The sequence below is a fragment of the Hipposideros armiger genome, unplaced genomic scaffold (genome assembly GCF_001890085.2).
Source record: "Hipposideros armiger isolate ML-2016 unplaced genomic scaffold, ASM189008v1 scaffold_417, whole genome shotgun sequence".
In the NCBI taxonomy this organism is placed as follows: domain Eukaryota; kingdom Metazoa; phylum Chordata; class Mammalia; order Chiroptera; family Hipposideridae; genus Hipposideros; species Hipposideros armiger.
The window spans coordinates 621,589-640,124 of record NW_017731767.1 but is presented as its reverse complement, the minus strand read 5'-3'; the positions used below and the strand labels follow the sequence as shown (position 1 = coordinate 640,124).

The window sequence follows — 18,536 nt, the reverse complement described above, 5'->3', positions numbered from 1 at the left end:
AGTTTTCTCTGATCTCCCAGGACTGTACCAGGTGCCCATCTTTGCAAGCACCCTACAGTTACCTCACATGTCCTGGTATCAGTGTGGGTTGCCCTACAGTCTCCCCCACCAGCCTGTGAACTCCGAGCCAGACAAGTCCTAGTCACCCCTGAATTCCTGGGGTTCAGCAAGGGCCTGGCTCAAAGGAAACGAGGCCCTTGATAACTGTTTGATGAGTGAAATGAAGAAGGAAGGGCAGGTAAGGACCTTGCCACCCTCAGGATCACGGAGCCTCTTCACGGTGAAAAGTCAGAACCTTTCTTTCACCCTGTGCTTTGGAGACCAAAAGCCTGGGTGCAAGTCCAGCTCTGCCATTTAACTCATTGTTTAACCTTGCACAGTGACCCGTGACTTTTCAAGAGCCTCAGTTTCCCTAGCAATAAAATGGGAATGTTACTAATAGCAACTTTCTCCCCTCAAGTAGGGAGGAGGGTTGAATGAGAAAGTTCATGCCGAGATGTTAGCACGTTTCTCGACACTGCAAAAATACTCAATAAATTTAGCTACACATTTTTGAACAGGCAAAAAAGCAGTGCCTATTTTTGCTCGAAATCTCTTCTCATAAGCAAATTCTTTTATCTTTTCATTATGATGCTGAACAGTTTCAAACAAACAGAAGAGAGACAGATAGTAGAGTGCTGAACTTCTCACACCGTAATGTGCTCACAGACCCTCTGGGCATCTTGTTAAATTCAGATGCTGGTTCAGCAGGTCTGGGGTGGGCCTGGGACTCTGCATTTCCAGCCAGCACCCCTAGACCACACCCTAAGTATTCAGGCTCTCATGAACACCCAGTCACCATCACCCAGTTACCTACCAGAAGCACCTTGATATGCTACCTTTGTCTATCTTTTTTCTTATTTTTTTTTATTGAGGTGAAATTCACATAACATAAAATATACCATTTCAAAGTGTACAGTTCAGTGGCATTTAGTACATTCACCATGTTGTGCAGCCATCACCTCTGTCTACTTCCAAAACATTTCCGTCACCCCAAAAGGAAGTTCTGTCCCCATGGCAGTAACTCCCCATCCCCATTCCCCTAGCCTCTGGAAACCACCAATCTGCTTCTTGTCTCTATGGATTTGCCTATTGTGGACACTTCATCTGTGTTTCTTGAAGTATATTAAATGATAGGCACCACACTATTTCGCCCTTAAATTCTTCCATATGCATTTCTTAAAAATAAGAACATTTTCCTACATAGTCTTATGCTTGACAAGATGAGTAATAATTCTCTGAGATCCATATTGAATTGTCCCCAAAATATCTTTTACAGCAAGTTGTTTTCTGAGCCAAGATCTAAATGGCTACACATGGCCTCTAGTTTTTTTCTTTTACATCTGTCCTCCCCATCCATACCTTTTTTTTTTTCCTCATGCTCTTGACTTTTTGGAGGAAACCCGACGAGATGAATGAAAACAGCTCCAGCTCTGGGTGCATTGGTTTCCTTGGTTTCCTTAGGGGTACTATAACTTCTTCCTCCATCTGCCATATTTCCTATAACCTGGTAGTTAGGTTATAGATTTGAGTCTGATTAAATAGTTTGGGCAAGAATATTTTATAAGGAGTCAGAATAGTGGTTACCTCTGAGGCAGGTGATAGACTGGGAAGAGATGCAAGGAAACTCTGAGTTGCTGGAAATGTTGTAAACCTTGGTCTGGGGAGTGGCCTCATGCGAGTATACAGGTAGGAATTGAAAGAGATCTGGGGGCTGGCCAAGTGGCGTGTTGGTTAAGAGTTGGCTTGGGACACTAACTCTGAGTAGCAGGTCCCAGGTTCGGATCCCACATGAGGGCCAGTGATGCTGCGCCCTCTACAGCTAAGATGGTGAACAACAGCTCCACCTGGAGCTGGGCTGCCGGGAGTCGCTGGCTATGGCGTAGGCTACAGCCCCTGCTGCCGTGGGCTGCCATGAGCTACCGTGAGTGGCTGGCAGCCAGCATGAGTGGCTGGCAGCCGCCATGAGCGGCCGTCCAATGGCCGGCGAGCAACTGCCTCACCCAGAAAGAGCACAATGATAATACAAACATGGGCCAGTGAAGCGACATCCTCCACAACTAGACTGAAGAACAAAAGGACAGCAACTTGTCTATTCCCCTTCTCCGATTCCCTAACGCTGTTCCCCTCCCCCAATTCCCCAATAAAATCTTTAAAGAAAAAAAAAAAGATTTGGAAAACCAAAGGAAGTACTGCAGGGAGGATGCTATATACATCCCCATGAGCCCCATCCGGCCATGCTGTCCAGGATCTGAGATGCTAAGACAGGATTCAAGAAAGGAGTTTCTGTTTTGAAGTAAAGAGCTTGCCTGGAGCCCTGGTCAGCTCCATGGGAGTCAACAGGGATGCCAAGTATGAGTCTTGCCTGCTCCAGAATAGGACAGCCACAAAGCCACCTCCCCAGTCCCCACCATCCACTGACACCGCCACCCTTCCTCCTTTCTACTCTAGTTCTATGGGGCCTCAGTTGCTTATGAAAATGCTCTGAGGGTATTCAACATTGTCTTCACCTCCCTCTTCTCTCTGGAATGTCTGCTGAAAGTCATGGCTTTTGGGATTCTGGTAAGTACAGCCTTGGGGGCAAGAGCTGTGGGTTGGGGGGGAAGCCTGGAGAAGTACTGGGTGCTGGGTGGTGGTCTTCTCCCCACCTGGCCCCAAGACCCCCAACCTCAGTGGTGGCTTGAGCACCCCTCCCATGACCACAGACTCTACTTAGGCTTGTGCTTGCCCAGTAACGCCAATGGTACCCGGCACATGTTGACTTACTATGCGCAAGGCACGTATTTATTCAATCGTTCCTCAAAATGACCCAATGGGTGGGAGTAACTGTCATCTGTTTTAGAGATAAGGAAACTGAGATCCAAGCAGGCCAAGTCCATGGCATTCAAACTGTTCTAACCACAATCCACGGTGAGAAATACATTTTAAAGTGGAGCCCAACACACAGGCATATAGACAACCGAAATGAAATTATCAGCATCGACCCTTAAGCTTACCCTGCACTCAATTGTCTATTCTACTTGTTTCCATTTCCTTTTTTTTAATGCAGCTTGTGACCCACTCACTTGATTTCATCTTCCACTAATGCACATTGTCTTTACCTGAGGCCCACTGACCCCCAAAGATCTGTGGGGAGTGGAAGGGTCTGTGAAATTAGATGTGAAAAAAATTGCATGTCTATTTTTTGCCAAATGCTAACATTACCTTCCATTTTGAAGGTAGACAAAAAAACTGCAGTATTACTAATACGATCTGTGTCATCGATAAAAATCAGTGATTTTCCTAGTGCATTAAAGACGTTGCACATACCTCTCAAAATTTACTTTGCACTCATCATTGCTTCAAAATTCTGGTGGTTATCAAACCTACAGCTAGAACTTATTTAATATGTTACTGAAGACATCATTTGATCACCATTTAAAAAAAATACTTTGATCACATTTCAACATAACAGGTGTCCTTGCAATTTTATTTAATTTTATGAATTTTATTTATTATCCTTATATTTTATTTTATTCATTTACAAAGCTTACTCTCAGAAGGTCACCCCAGACAGCACAAAACTAAAAAAAAAAATTAAAAAATGGTGAAGAAGGTCTGATGAGCTTAATGGCTTGTGATTTGGGGTGACTTTGAAAAGGTCCCCAATGAATGGCTGAGGTGAGACTTGAAACAGGATGTCTTCCCTCTGACCACCCACTTAGCCTGTTTCTCTGAAGAGAATGACCTACAGTGCGTGGTCTCAGGCAAGGTCTCGGGGTCGGAGCCTAGGTTCTCACCTTGGCTTTCCGAGGTGGTAAAGACCATCAGCTTTAGCATCTGAGAGACTTCACTTCAGATCATATCCAGGCTCTGTCACCTCACCTCTCTATTTCACAAGAAGGGCCCATCCTCTGCCTCTCTCTCAGAAGAGCTCTTGCAAACCCTAAACACAAATAAGGTGTGCCTGGAGACTGAGGGTGAAGCGTGGATACAATGAGTGCTCAGTAAATGCTAGGAAGGGTTACAACAAAGCTCATTACTCTACCTTTCTCCTCTAAAGCAGTGGCTCCCAGCTCTGCTACCTATCAGAAGTACTTGGAGAGATTTCTTAAAATTGAATCATGCCCCATACCTACTCTGAGGTTCTGATTCACTTGGTCAGGTAGGGGCCTCCGAAACTGTACTTTTAATGAGTAACCCCAGGGAAGTCCAAGGTACAGCCCAGGCTGACAGGCCCTGCACTGAGCACCAGCCAGGCAGGGGAGGCATCCTGCAGCCAGGGCAGTGGCGCCAGCATTCCAGTCCTGGGGATGCCACCAGGACAGGTCACAGAAGGTGTATGGGGAAGAGCTTGGGCTCTGGCACACCCATCCCTGGGTGCGAATCTTGCCTCAGCCCCCTTCTGGCTGTGTGGCCGAAAGCAAGGCACTTGGCCTCTTGGCTCCTGCCCAATGCAGCTGTGTTGGGCCAGTTTTCATTCCCAGGCGTCTTCTGGTGGTGAAGTGATTTTCTGCCGGAGGCTGGGCCTTTATCGCCCCTGCCCCTGGCAGTCCCGCACAGACATGCACAGAGCTTCCCCTTCAGTTTTTGATGAAGCTCCAAGCTCCCCTTCTGGAATTTAGGCCATTGAGGGGAGCCTTCTAGTCCAGGGGCTTGAGGCCTGTGGCCAGACGCCTAGGACGTTGTCTTCGTGTGGGCGCCCCCCAGAAGCAGAGCCTGAGAAGAGAATTGAGTGCAAGGAATTTATCTGAGAGGTGATCCCAGGAAACACTGTAAGGGAAATGGAGAAGGAGACATGGGCAGGAAGGTAGCTAGTGCAGGTTGCACTAAGAAGCCATTTCCCACTGTGTGCAACTGGGCGCAGTTCTGCTGGGGAACTCCGGGCGGCAGCAGAGAGCACATACCGCAGCATCAGCCCACCCACAGGGGAGCTGGGGTATTTATCCTCCAATGCCCGTCAGCCATAGTCAAGGGCTGTTCCCAGGGAAGCTGTTAATTTCCCAGGAAATCTGCAGTCCAAGAAAACCTCTGGGCAGAGTAACAAATGTGTGCAGTCAAAATATGAGGGGATATAGGCAGGGCCCCAGCAGCACCTGCCAAAATACCAAAAGTATTGCTTTCAGGCAATTGTAAAACAGCAACGACCATCTACTGCGCACCTACTGTATACCAAATCCCTCTCAGACTCTCATTCATTATCTGATTGCTGTTATACCCTGATTTTCCAGAAGAGGGCGCCAGGCCCACACAGTCCAACTCTGAGGACATTTAACTCACATGCTGAAAAAATGTGATCCTGGCAGGTAGAGCTCCAAAGCCTGGGTCCTTCTCCCGTGAGGCAGAGGGGCTGCCTCAGGGTCACATACTCAGGGGAGGAGCTGAGCTCTCAGAATGGGGCCTGAGCCCTGACCTGGTCTGTGCTTTGGGAAGACCTGTGTTTGGTACGGGTCCCACTGAGCCTTGGGCGGGGAGGCTGTCTGTTGGAGCCAGACCCTTAGATCCAGCCAGGAATGCTGCTCAGTGTGGGCTCCAACTGTGTGGAATATTTCAGTATTTAACAACAATGCGCTGTACCTGTGTGTCCCAGTTGAGCCACCACCTGGCCAAGTCAGGACAGATCGAGTTAAGCTGCGATAACAAACGACTCTCACATGAGTCCCTTCAATCAGCAAAGGTTTTATTGACACTCAGCAGGAGGGCTCTTTGCTTGTAGTTACTCAGGGACCCAGGCTCATGGAGCAGAACCCATGGCCAACACTGCAGATCACCGGGGCTGAGAGAGTTCTGACGAGTCCTGCCTTGGCCAGGAAGTGACTCACATTTTCTCTGCTCACAGCCCATTGGCTGGAACTAGACTCATGGCCCCATCTAATTACGAGGGGGCCAGGATGAGCACCCTGGCCTGTGCCCAGAAGGCCTCTGCACCCTTGTTACTGTCCCCCTTCTCCAGATTAGGAAGTGGAGGCCCAGAGAGGTTAAATCACTGGCCCACAGCCACACAACTGGACCTTAGCAGAGCTGGGATGTGAACCCAGAAACTGTTCTCTTCGAGAAGGTGCTATAAACACAGTCCTGCTTCAGTGGGGTCCTGAGCATATAGTCCAGAATCTATAGATAGATAGATTCTGGACTCACCCGGGTCTGAGTTCAAATCCTGACCTTTCACTTCCATGCCAGGCAGGTGAGTGGCTTCCCACTCTGAGCTTGTCACCTCATGTAAAATGGGTGATAATCCCTCCTTCCAAGAGTCTTCTCCCCAGCAGAGCTGAAGAGGGACCTGGAGGACCCCTCTGCAGCCAGGCAAGCCAAGAGCAGGCCTGGGGTCCCAGGGAGGGGGCACTCAGAGCAGCCCATACAGCAGAATTTTGCCATTTAAATGACCAAGACTGTCCCGGGCCTTTGGGCTGGTCAGCAGCTGTGCCCTGGGCCAGGTATGGGGGGCCGGGCATGGAGCCCTGCATTGGCATCTCTGTCTTGTGGATTCCCATTCTAGAATTACTTCCGCGATGCCTGGAACATCTTCGACTTTGTGACTGTTCTGGGCAGCATCACCGACATCCTCGTGACTGAGTTTGGGGTAAGCTTCCCACTGGCTTCCCTCTGGGCAGCTCCTGGCTGGGAGGTATATAGCGGGGTCATCTAGAAGCAGCGGGTCACAACAGCCACAGCTGGCTTGGGCCAGCACTTGGCCTTGAGCAGAGAAGGAGGAAGCAGGGCCCCCAGGGGTAAAGGTGGTCCCTCAAAAGAGCGACTCGGGAAGACAGGGGTGCCCAAAGCCACGGCCGTAGAGCCGGTGCTATAGCACGAACTCCCCTGCATCATGGCTGTTGGTTTATGAATAAACCATATGGCTGAGTGCATTGAGAGAACTGAGACCCTTGAAGGATCCAAGGCTGAGCCCCACCCCAAACTGCACAGTGTTGGGGTTCCAGAGGGAACCAGCTTCAAGTTCATTCTGCCTAAACTAACCATCTTCTGGTTCATGGGCAGAAGGGAGCCATGGCCCTCAGGCCAACCAGGGGACACCACTCCCAGGGCCTTAGGAGAGTCCCTAGGATATCCGCCCTTCTCTTTCAACCCAGGGGTTCACAGAATGGGGGTCTCTGGACCTCTCTGCAGTGGTCCCACAGGCCACATTGTCCTTCTGCCTTGTCTGGAAGACTCAGGGTCCCAGAACTCCTGTCCAAGAACCCCCTCCTTGTCCGTTTGCCAGTGGCCCAGGCTTTAGAGCCCTCGAGTGATTGGGGGTAGGGTAGGAGAACCTCTCAGGGGAGAGCAAAAGGGCAGCGTATGTCAGAGCCAAAGCGGGGACATGGTATCCACCTTGTAATAACAGCAATAAAAATAATGACAAGGATGGCGTGCTTGCTGTATGCCAGGCACTGTGCCAAGCGTTTTACATGGATTAGCTTGTGGTATAGATAGGGGGCTTAGTATATAGAAGAATTCCCTCGGAGGGTTCAGCTGAAGGGATTAGAAAGCAACGACCACTCAGAGGGGAAGGGAAGGTGCCTAGCACCCAGCCACCACGAGGAGCTGTTGCCTACCCAGGTGCTGAAGTGGGGAGGGAACCTGAGCTGGATTGGGGAGGAGCTGCCTGGTGGTAGCTGTGGACATGGAGGAACAGAACCCCTAACAGAGACAAGGGCCATAGCAGGAAGAGAGCATCATGGGAGAGATACCCCAGCCTTTGTCTCCTGCCCTCTGTTTCCTGCCAAACACCTCCCATTAGCCAAGCACAGCCAGAAGGGAGCCAGAGATCCAGGGTGGTACTCAGAACAGGCAGAGAAGAGCAGAGAATGGATTTGGGTGGGGTGGTGCCCAAAAAGAGGGTGTTGCCCCATTTCACAAGCGAGGAAACTAAGGCTCAGGGAAGTGTAAAGACCTGCCTAGGGTCATGCAGCCAGGCCTGGTGACTCCTGAGTACACATTGGTATCTCCTGGGGTGTCCCCATCTGAGCCCCCAGCAGAAAGGGATCAATTGGCCCACTCTTCTATCCTGGAAGACTGGCAGGGCTAGGGAGCTACACAGAAGAGGGGGCCATTCTCTGATGCATCCCCCCAACACCCCAACCCAAGTGGTATCCTGGCCATACCTCTTTGCCTTCAGCTCCAAGGAGCCAGTAGTCTCCCCTTCCCCCCATCTCATCCCTGACACTTTCCTCTAGAGCAGCAGTTCTCCACCTTCCTAATGCCGTGACCCCTTAATACAGTTCCTCATGTTGTGGTGACCCCCAACCATAAAATTATTTTCGTTGCTACTCTATAACTGTAATTTTGCTACTGTTATGAATCGTAATGTAAATATCTTTTTGTTTTCCAATGGTCTTAGGCGACCCCTGTGAAAGGGGCGTTCGACCTCCAAAGGGGTCGCAACCCACAGGTTGAGAACTGCTGCTCTAGAGAGTTCATGCCCACATGGGGTCTGTCCCTATTAGGGTGCCCCCACCTGGCCACTGTCCCCTGGAAGAGAACCAGAACCTAGACCTCATCTTTGTCCTAAGTTGCTAAGAGATCTGAGCTCCAACTGGCAGTCAAAATATCTTACTGTCCAGCTGAGCTCAAGATAGCCTTGAACCATTGTCCCTCTGAGTCAAGAGGTTGGAAGGATTGGCCCACCACCCCATTAGGGCAGGTGCAGGAAGTTGGTTGAAACCTCCAGTTGCCAGTAAAATATCCATAGGGCTGGACCCCAACAACCTGTTCTGGCTGCAGGACAGGAGAGGGTTAGAGGATGGGGCACAGGGTCCAATTCAGGGACATTAGGACTTGTGCAGTAGTCAAACAGCCCTCCCTATAAGCTGTTTGACCTTGGACAATGGTGTGACCTGTTCTTGCTCTGAACATGGAGATAATCTTCATAACCGACCCATCAGATCCTTAGAAGCCTCACATTCATTCATGCATTCAATAAGCATGCATTGAGTGCCTACTATGTGCCAGGCATTGTTATTGGTGCTGGAGACAGAGTAATCAACAAACCAAAATATACAAGAATGCCTGCCCCTATAGAGCTGACATTCTAGGGAGGGAGATGGCAATTTTTAACAAGAAAGAGCAATCGATGTGAAGTGCTTGGCACAGAACCGACCAGGAAATAAAGAGTTCACAAATGGTGGTTATTATTATTGTTGTTATCACCATGAATATACTTGGGATTGTAGTTTGTTAGCCCGCCCCCAGGCTCTGAATTAGAATCATGTGGAGGGAAAGCTAGAGGGTGGGTGTTTGGACCCTTTTAAGGATGATAAACTCCCAACCTGGAGTGGGGGCGGGCCTAGCCTGGCCTGCCGGACAAAGAGCCCACAGCCACTCCTTTCTGCCTCCCAGGTAAGCCCACTAGGTCTGAGGCAGAAGGAACCAGATCCTCGGGAGGGCAAGTCCCCAGGGTTTGGGGGGGAGAGGGCGTGAGACCCACTGGGCCTCAGCTGCTGCCCGCAAGTGGCTGGGGTGATGTGGGTTTGCCCTGCGTGCGATGGATAATGACTGTGTTTCTTGTCTTGTCTCTTTTCATGCCTGCTCTTTAAACTGTATATTGGCACAACGCCGTCTGAAAAACTCATCCAATCAAAATGCACTATGAAATTCATTTGTTCATCCATGACGTGGTCTGTGTGTTCATACACCAATGACTATCTCCCAACCCACCACCACCACTCCCACTCCCCGCCTGGGAACCGAAACCCATTGGTTTTTTGGCACTGGTTACAAATCAACCTAAAAAACGCTGAACACGCCTCCCCAACTGCCCCCGCCCGCCCGCTCCCCCTCCATCTTCAACATCTGCATCTAGAATCCGGTTGGTCTTACTTCTTTCTGAAGTCTAAATGCCTTACATTAACTGTGAACGCATCTTCTCGCATCAGCATTGCACGTCACGCCCTGGGCTTTCTGACTTGGAATGCCTGACACATCCCCTACCCTAGTCTGTCTGTCTCTCCGACCCACCCTACCTACTCCCTCTTTCTTCCTGCAGAGTCGCAGTCTCTCCCTCTTTCTCTCCCCACTCCCCTTCTCTGTAGTTGTTTTCATTGGGCTCTGAATTGGAGTTTTCTGTTTGGCTTGGTTTGCATCTTTTACAGAGAAAAGGATGGGTTTGCCAGGATGAGTCAACGGGTTGGGTCTCCTACCTCATCGCTTACACACATGTCACACTCAGAGCCCTCAGCCACCCTCAAGTCCCTCCTGTCCCCTGTTAAGTTACATGGAGCCGGGGCCCCAGGAAAGCTCCTCCTATTCCTCACCCCCTTCCAAGCCCTCGAGCTCTTTGGGCTGAACCACCAGAGATGGAAATCTCCAAGTCTGATGGAGGAAGTCTGAGGGTCGGGCAGCGTGCAAGCAAAGACTCTCAGATGTGGGGAACTCAGAACAGCTAAGGCAAGGGCTGGCCGAGTGGCTCAGTTGGTTAAGAGCTCGCTCAAGAGCTTGAGCTCTGAGCAACAGCGGTTTGAGTCCAGCCCGAGCTGAGCAGCCGCTGAGCTGCCAACAGGTAGCAAGATGGCTCAGCTAAAAAAAAAAAACAGCTAAGGCAAGGGGTCTGGCTGCTTCCAGGTGGACCTGCCAACTGAGGCCCTCTCCTGAAGTCCTGACCTGCACATGCACATGTGACACACACACACACACACACACACACACAGTCACTGCACATACATGCCCTCTCCTCTTTCTTGCTCCATCTCTGACCGTCCTCTCCCTTCTCTACACACACGTGCACACACTATCCCTCTCCTCTCTTACAGCCATCCACCCTGCATGCCCCTGCGCCTACCCCAGCACACACTGTCTCCATCTTTCTCTCTCCTCACTTATTCAGCTCTTTGCACATTTGCACGCCCCTCACTGTTAAACCCCACCTGCCTCTCACCCACCCCTGAGCCCCTTTGAAGGACCCCTAATGGAATATTTGCACCTAGATCCCTCACCTGCTAGCAGTATACATGCACTCATCCACCAAATGTTTAATGAGCCCCAATTCAGTGCCACAGATGGAGGGGTGGGCAGAAGTGGACACCACCACTGCCCCCTCACCTACAGTCAACCAGATTTGGTAGATTTGTGACTCTAGTGCCTTGTCTCCCACCGGCACCCCCTGAGGCTCAGAATCAGGTGGGAAGGCAGGCATTGTTCAAATCACCCCTCAAATTCACTTGAAATTGTAACTGTGCTGCAAACTGAAGGATGAGCAGAGTTATGGTGGAGAAGGGGAAAAGGACATTCAAGGCCCAGGACGGCACATGCAAAGGCCCTGTGGCAGGATGGAGTTTGCAGGGGTCGGAGTCTGCAAATGAGGGGGTGCGACTAGAGCAAAGAGAGCAAAGGAAGGCTGACCCAGAGGAAATGAAGGGGGCAGACCTTCGGGGGGGCTTAATGTGGGAGCCTGGGAAGATTTGGAGCAGAGGAAGCATGGTCAGAAGTGAGATTAGACAAGATCACTGTGGCTGCAGAGCCCAGAGCAGTTTGGCAGGGACCTGGGCTGGAGGTGGGCACCAGAAATCCCAGCAAGGGATGTGGAGGAGGCAGAGAGCAGAGGAAGCCAGCAGAGAACTGGCCATCCGAGCAGGCCCCTCTCCAGCACCCAGGGATGGGTTGGGTCTGGGCTGGGTGAGGGCGGGGTGGGAGGGTACCTGGAGGGACTTGAGCCTGACTTGAATGGGGAGGTGGAGATTAGGGAATACCATGAGAGGGCCAGATTGGGGGCCATGAGTGTGGGCATGGCAGGTTTGAGGTGCCTTTAAGGACACCATGGAAAAAGTCAAGTAGGCAGGTGGTTATGAGGTCTGGAGCTCAGAGGCCAGATCTGAGATGGAGGTGGCAGAATTTCCTGCAAATAGCAGGGTTTTTCCAGAGCGCTTGGGTGGATAGTTCCCATGTCCCAGAACCGGGATGCACAAGGCAGGGTTGGAGGAGGGGACAGCTGTTCCTTGCGGGCTGTGGATGGAAAGATGGAAGCTAGGAAAAAGGAAGTCGCCGGAAGTTCTTTGAGCACTTGAAGGACTTGATGCAGACCCGGGAAGAGGGCAGACTAGCACCTTTCCCCTCCCCCATCACCCAGACCTCTCTTCTCTCTACCTCCTACCTCCCTATGTGTCTCCCTTCTCCCTCAGCTCCAAGAAGAGTAGCATGCTCTCTGCACGTGACGCCCTGCGAGACCCTTGCTTCTCCCGCATGGTGGCAGGCTCCCCCCACTCCGTCCCGAGCCCCTGAGGCTGCTTCCAGGGCCCGCCTGCCTCTGCATGCTGAGCCAAGTCCACATGTTATGTCCCACCCCAGGAAGGGATGGCTTGTACTCTGGGATGGATGGGAGGGGGCTGGGGACACCTGGGCCATCAGCCCCATCCCCAGGTGGAGATGGGTGGCCAGGCAGGGCTGGGAGTCAGATCAGTGGGGCACAGAGTGTGACCCTCTTAGCTCAACTGGGTTTGGGGGCTTATTCAAGGCACTTGGGACACTGTCACAGCAATTAGGCCCAACAGGGTCAGGGTAGGCTCTCCCAGCCCCCTCCCCCATCCTGGAGTCTTAAGGGCCAACTGATGTGTCCCAGAGAGTGTCCTAGACTTTGCCAGCAAACCCAGAGGCATCTTGCCAGCCCCAGAAATTCCTTGAACCCCCATCGCTGTCTCTCAGCTCCCAAGCCAGAGCTAGCAGAAGATACCGATCTGTAGCTGGGAAGCCCTCGGGAACCAGCAAGTAAGATGCCCGTATAATTCATCACCTGAATTTCTGAGACCAAAAGGGGTGCTATGACTGTCAGGGCAACCTGTATGGTCACCCCTGTGCCATTTGGGGGTGAGGGGTGGGCCACTTTAAATTTTGGGCAACCTGTATGGTCACACCTGTGCCATTTGGGGGTGAGGGGTGAGCCAGTTTAAATTTTGCTCCATGCCTGTGTTTAGGGCTCCTCCAAGTCCCATAAAGCAGAGTCCTGTTAAGGCCTCTCTGCCTCCAACCCGCTGGGTAATTGATCAACAGGGGTTTCCATGTCTGCCTGAGGCTGGGGTCTCAAACTCAAATGCCTCTGGGATCCAAGCACACGCCGTAAGCTAGGAAAGCAGGTGTCACTTCTAGAACGTGGGGACTTCGGCAAACTGGAGGACACATGGCCTACTTCAAGGGAGGCAGCTGCATCTGAGCCCCAACTAACTTTCCAGGACGAAACAGGTCCAGGGTTGCCAGAAAGCCAGATTTGGGGGCAAAATGTGATTTTTAAACACTGGCAACTTTTTTCATTTTTAAAAATTCTCAGGCTCCATAAAATAGTTTCATCAACCAGATTTGGTTCGCTTATGACTGCTAGCCGCTTATCTCCCACCAGCACCCCCTGAGGCCCCAGCAGGCAAGTCCCAGGACAGTCAAATAATGACCACGGCCTGGACCCACCATCTTTGGCTGACCACCTCCCCCACCCCTCAGCTGTCTGGCCCCAAGATTCTGGCTTGGGCGGGAGGAGGTAGAGGCAGTGACTAGTTGGGGATCTTCGAGCTGAGGAAGGGGCCACCCAGGGAGGTCCTGGGGGCAGGGATGGCCCCACCTCCCCGCCCCCAGCACCAGCCCCTCAGTGGGCCTGGGCTGATGGTGAGCTCACCCACCCACGGGCGCTGCGTACTTCCTGCTTCCCGCAGGCCTGGTCCCGTGCTACTCCACCCAGCCCCAGAAGCTGAGAAGCCATCCCTGAGAGGGGGGAAAAGGGTCCCAAATGCATCTTCTCCGACTCAGCGGGCAGCGAGGACTCGCCCTGCAGCCGAACAGCCCCAGCTCCCTCCCATCCTCCCCATGCCCGCTCGCCAAGGGGGTAAGAAAAGATGCTCTTCCACTTCTCCAATTGGCTCAAGTCCTCTTGGCCGTGGGGTGAGGTCAGGGCGGGCAGGAGCGGGTGGGCAGCTCGGCAGGGCAGGGCAGGGTGCCCGGTGAGTCCCACGACAGATGCATTTCTGGCCTGGAGCGTAACATGCCCTCGGAACCCGCACGTGCCCACCAGGCCTGAGCGTGCTGGCCCCCCCCCACCCCGCCCTGGTGTTTGTGCATCGTACACGTGTGATGGATTCGGCAACTTGACCTGCTTGTGTCCTATCGTCTCAGTGCATTTGGTTGTTGGGAGAAACAAAAACCATCTCGATTTTTTTCCTGATTGGATGATTCGGATATATTTTCTTTTCCTTGTTCTTTTGTTATTTCTTCCCCACCCCCACCCGTTCCTTTCTCTTCCTTCCTTTTTCTTTCCCTTTCCCTGTTGTGGGTGGGGCTGGCAGGGAGGGCGTATGCTTTTTGAGTTGATGCCTTTTCCTCCCTCCCACCCTCTCCTCCGATTCCCCCACTTGGTTCTTTTTTCAAGTTTTTTCCTCAGCACCATTGCATTAATAGTGCTTTCTCTCCTCTCCCTCCTTATTTGGGGTCTGGCTTGCTTTTTCCTGTTGGTTGGCTTCATGTAGGGGCCTCTGTGAGTGGTGACAGCTCTGAGCCCCTGGGGGTGGGTGGATGGTCACCCTCTTTCTCCGTTTCCCCAGAATAACTTCATCAACCTGAGCTTCCTCCGCCTCTTCCGAGCTGCCCGGCTCATCAAACTCCTCCGTCAGGGTTACACCATCCGAATTCTTCTCTGGACCTTTGTGCAGTCTTTCAAGGTGAGCCACTGCCCCTGCCTCCAGCCCAGGGCTGCGAAGAAAAGCAGACACCACCATCCCCCAGCTCTAGCTGAATCTAGAATGCAGGCTATCAATGCCTCTATGGTGCTCCTTGCTGAGAAGCTTTATCTGCAGGGCTCTTGTCTAACTTCCTTCCCACCAGGCTCTGCCCTATGTCTGTCTGCTGATTGCCATGCTTTTCTTCATCTACGCCATCATTGGGATGCAGGTGAGTGCCAGTCCCCCTGATGTTCCCAGAGCCTCCCAGTGAAGGGCCACCTCTCTCAGGCAGAGGTGGTTCTGGCGAGCCCAGTTCAGAGAGGCAGCGGCGGCCCTCAACCCATAATGGGGGTTGAGCGGGGTTTCCCTGGAGCCACTTAGGGGCACGGCTTGCCCTGGTCATCACCCTCCAATTCCCCAGGTGTTTGGCAACATTGGCATCGACGTGGAGGATGAGGACAGTGATGAAGATGAGTTCCAAATTACTGAGCACAATAACTTCCGGACCTTCTTCCAGGCCCTCATGCTCCTCTTCCGGTGAGAGGGCGTTGTACTCACAGCCTTTTCTTCTGGTGGGGGCGTGTTGGGGCCTGTCCTTTTCTTCTCTTCCGGTGAAGGGCGTGTACTTTTCCTGTAAGGGGGCAGGGGGCGGGGGGGGCGTGCCCTCTGCCTTCTGTCCCTGTGAGACTTGGGATGGACGAGGGGAGCCCACGGACTCTGGCAGGGCAGTTGCTGAAGGCCTTAGGACTCAAACCTGGAAGGCGTTTTGAGGCATTGTCCCCATAAATCCTGCTGACCATTCCGTTAGGTGGGGATTCTTGGCAGCCACATCTGACAAATGAAACTGAGGCTTACAAACTCTGCAGCTTGATTCTTAATCTTGGCCGCATGTTAGAGTTCCTTTGTTCATTCATGGGAGGTTTTTTGAGCACCTGCTGTGTGCCAGGCACTGCTCTAGATACTGGGAACAAAGCAAAAGGAGAAAACATTCTCTGCCCTTAGGAAGCTTATATTCCTGTGGGGAAGACAAATTATAGAGGATACTAGAAAGAGATAAAATTCAAGATTAAGAGGGAAATGAAAGCACAAAAAAACAAATAATGTATGATTGTGCTTATATGAGGTACCTAAAATGGGCAAACTCATGGAGTAAAAGTGGAATAAAGATTGCCAGGGGCTGGGGGAGAGGAGAATGGGGAGTTATTGTTTAATGGGTACAAATTTTCAATTTGGGATGATACAAAGGTTCTGGAGGTGGATCGTGGTGATGATGGTTACAAGTTACTCTGAATGAGCTTAACGTCATTAAATTATACACTTTAAAATGCTTAAAACGATCAATTGTATGTTATGTATATTTTTGGCACAAGTTTTGTTTTTTTGTTTGTTTTGTTCTTCTCATTTAACAACAACAAAAAAGGAATGGAGGGCTGGGATGTCACGCCTCCCTGGAAGGGGGGTGATATTTGAGAGAAATAGGCAAGGGAGGGAGCCAAGTGGATATCTAGTGAAGGGCATTCCAGGCAGAGGGTACAACAAGTGCAAAGGCCCTGAGGCAGAAGGGTGGCCAGCATGTTGGAGGGCAGGGAGGAGCCTGGTGTACCTGAAGCAGTTACCTAGGGAGAAAGTAGTAAGAGAAGACAATCACCTGAAAGGAAGGAAGTCTTTTAAACACACCTATGTCCTCAGGCCCTACCCCAGACCAACTGAATCCAAGTCTGTGGGAGTGAGGTATTTGGTATCAGCATTTAATGCACAGCCAAGAATGAAAATCTTCTCCCAGAGCTCCCAGAGAAAAGAGGTGACTTACCTGGGACTCAAGCCCCTGCTGGTCCAGCTCCAGAGCCCAAGTGCTTCACCTCAATGCTCTGCCTCCCTGGGAGGCATTGGTGTCCAGGGCTGGGTGCCCAGGTCCTGATGCCACCTCTCTGTCCTCAGGAGTGCCACAGGGGAGGCTTGGCACAACATCATGCTTTCCTGTCTCAGCGGGAAGCCGTGTGATAAGAACTCTGGCATCCTGACTTCTGAGTGTGGCAATGAGTTTGCTTATTTTTACTTCGTTTCCTTCATTTTCCTCTGCTCGTTTTTGGTAAGTCTTTGGACATGTGGGGGCGGGCTGCCTAGAACTGGCTCCTCTCAGGGGTATGGGTTTCTCTAGAATGTGGCTATGTTGCAGACTTGCTGCCTCCAAGCTTCTGAGACAGCCTAGGATCAGACAAACCAGGGTTTCTCATCCTCAGCACTCTTAACATTTGGGGCTGGGTCATTCTCTTTGGTGCATGGCAGAATGTTTAACAGCATTTCTGGGCTCAATCCACTACATGCCAGTAGCACATGCCCCACTGACCTCCCAGTTGTGACAACCAAAAATGTCTCCAGACATTGTCAAATGTCCCCTGGGGGAGGAGAGGGGCAGAATCTCCCCCATTTGAGAACCAAAGGGTATCCTAAGGGAAAACCTAGTGGAGCTGAGAGTTGGTCTCAGGACCATTTAGTTGAACTGTGGGAGACTCCCACCTACTCTCTGAGAGCCAGGTACCTTCCTCTGTACAATCAGGAGGCAGGAAAAAGTCAGCCACATAAATGTTCTCTGGGGGCTTGGGGCTTGGAAAGAGATCAAATGGGTTTTCACTAGTAAAAGATAAATTTGCTGGAAGGCGGAATCTCATAGGACCCAAGGATAAGAAACACTGCAAAAGACTGAAACCAAGAACCAGGAAAGAAAAAAAAAAAAAAGAATGAATAGATAGACAAAAAAATTGATAGATAGATAGACAGACAGACAGGGAATCACAGCAGCTGCCTGTTCCATCCTGCTTCCTTTCTCTCTCATTCTCCCTGGGGTCTCATTTCTGCAAACCTTTTTTGTTCTCTGCTCTCCCTGGAGCAGTAGGAAGAATAGACACTGTCTGGGTATTTTAAGCAGAGGGGATTAAGTACAGGAATTAGCTACACAGGATTGAAAGAGCAAACAGACAAGCTGAAATCACCAGGGATTACTGACTGCAGGAATGCCAGAGCTGGGATATTAAAAGAAAAAGGGGTAGGGGCCAGCTGAGTGGCTCAGTTGGTTAAGAGCTCGCTCAAGAATGCGAGCTTTGAGCAACAGGGTCGCTGGTTCAATTCATGGCCCGAGCTGAGCTGCCACTGAGCTGCCAACAGGTGGCAGGATGGCTCAGCTAAAAAAAAAGCAAAAAAGGGTGTTACTGATGGACCCAGCTGCCCCTGGCACTAGCTGTCTGCTGTCCCCAGACAACTGCAGACAGTACTAGTTTCCTGTGGCTGCTGTGACAAAGCACCACAGACTTGATGGCTTAACACAACAGAAGTTTATCCTCCCATAGTTCTGGAAGCTAGAAGTCCAATCAAGGTGTTGACAGAGCCATGCTCCCTCCAAAGCCTCTAGAAGGGATCCCTCCTGGCCTCTTCCAGCTTCTGCTGGCCCCAAGCATTCCTTGGCTCGTGGCAGTATCTCTCCAGTCTCTGCCACCTGTCATCACATGGCCTCTCCCTGTGTGTTGGTGTTCAGATGTCCCTCTTAGGATGACAGTAGTCATACTAGGCTTAGGGCCCACCCTAATCCAATATGACATCATCTTAATTTGATGACATGCACAAAGACCCTTTTTCTAAATAAGGTCACATTCACAGGTACCAGGGACTAGGATTTGAACGTCTTTTCAGGGGGGACACAATTCTACCCACAACACAGACCCTTGCAGGAAGCAGAAGGAGTCTCCTCTCCTCCCAAGTCTGGCCTCCTGAGTGTGGTTCCCACTACATGTAAGAAGCCAGCTGCCGAGGGAGTGTGGAAGCTGTGATTTGTAGATCCTGGGCCAAACACCAGCATCTGTCAGCAAAAGCTCAGCACACCCACTCTCTTCAGACCAGTGACCT

At 51.3% G+C, this 18,536-nt stretch overlaps 1 protein-coding gene across 14 annotated transcripts in view; it reads left to right on the top strand.

Moving 5' to 3' along the window:
* The window catches only part of CACNA1A (calcium voltage-gated channel subunit alpha1 A), a 293,690-nt gene that overhangs the window by 254,881 nt on the left and 20,273 nt on the right, over nt 1-18,536 (top strand). For 10 of the 14 annotated variants that reach the window (XM_019664149.1, XM_019664142.1, XM_019664141.1 and 7 more), the window contains 7 exons: nt 2,491-2,601; nt 6,515-6,598; nt 9,815-9,820; nt 14,523-14,639; nt 14,803-14,868; nt 15,061-15,176; nt 16,578-16,728. In XM_019664149.1, the coding sequence (XP_019519694.1) occupies nt 2,491-2,601; nt 6,515-6,598; nt 9,815-9,820; nt 14,523-14,639; nt 14,803-14,868; nt 15,061-15,176; nt 16,578-16,728 (651 nt within the window). The remainder of the gene's footprint in view (nt 1-2,490; nt 2,602-6,514; nt 6,599-9,814; nt 9,821-14,522; nt 14,640-14,802; nt 14,869-15,060; nt 15,177-16,577; nt 16,729-18,536) is intronic. The other 4 variants (XM_019664143.1, XM_019664148.1, XM_019664146.1 and 1 more) reach the window with 1 other exon arrangement.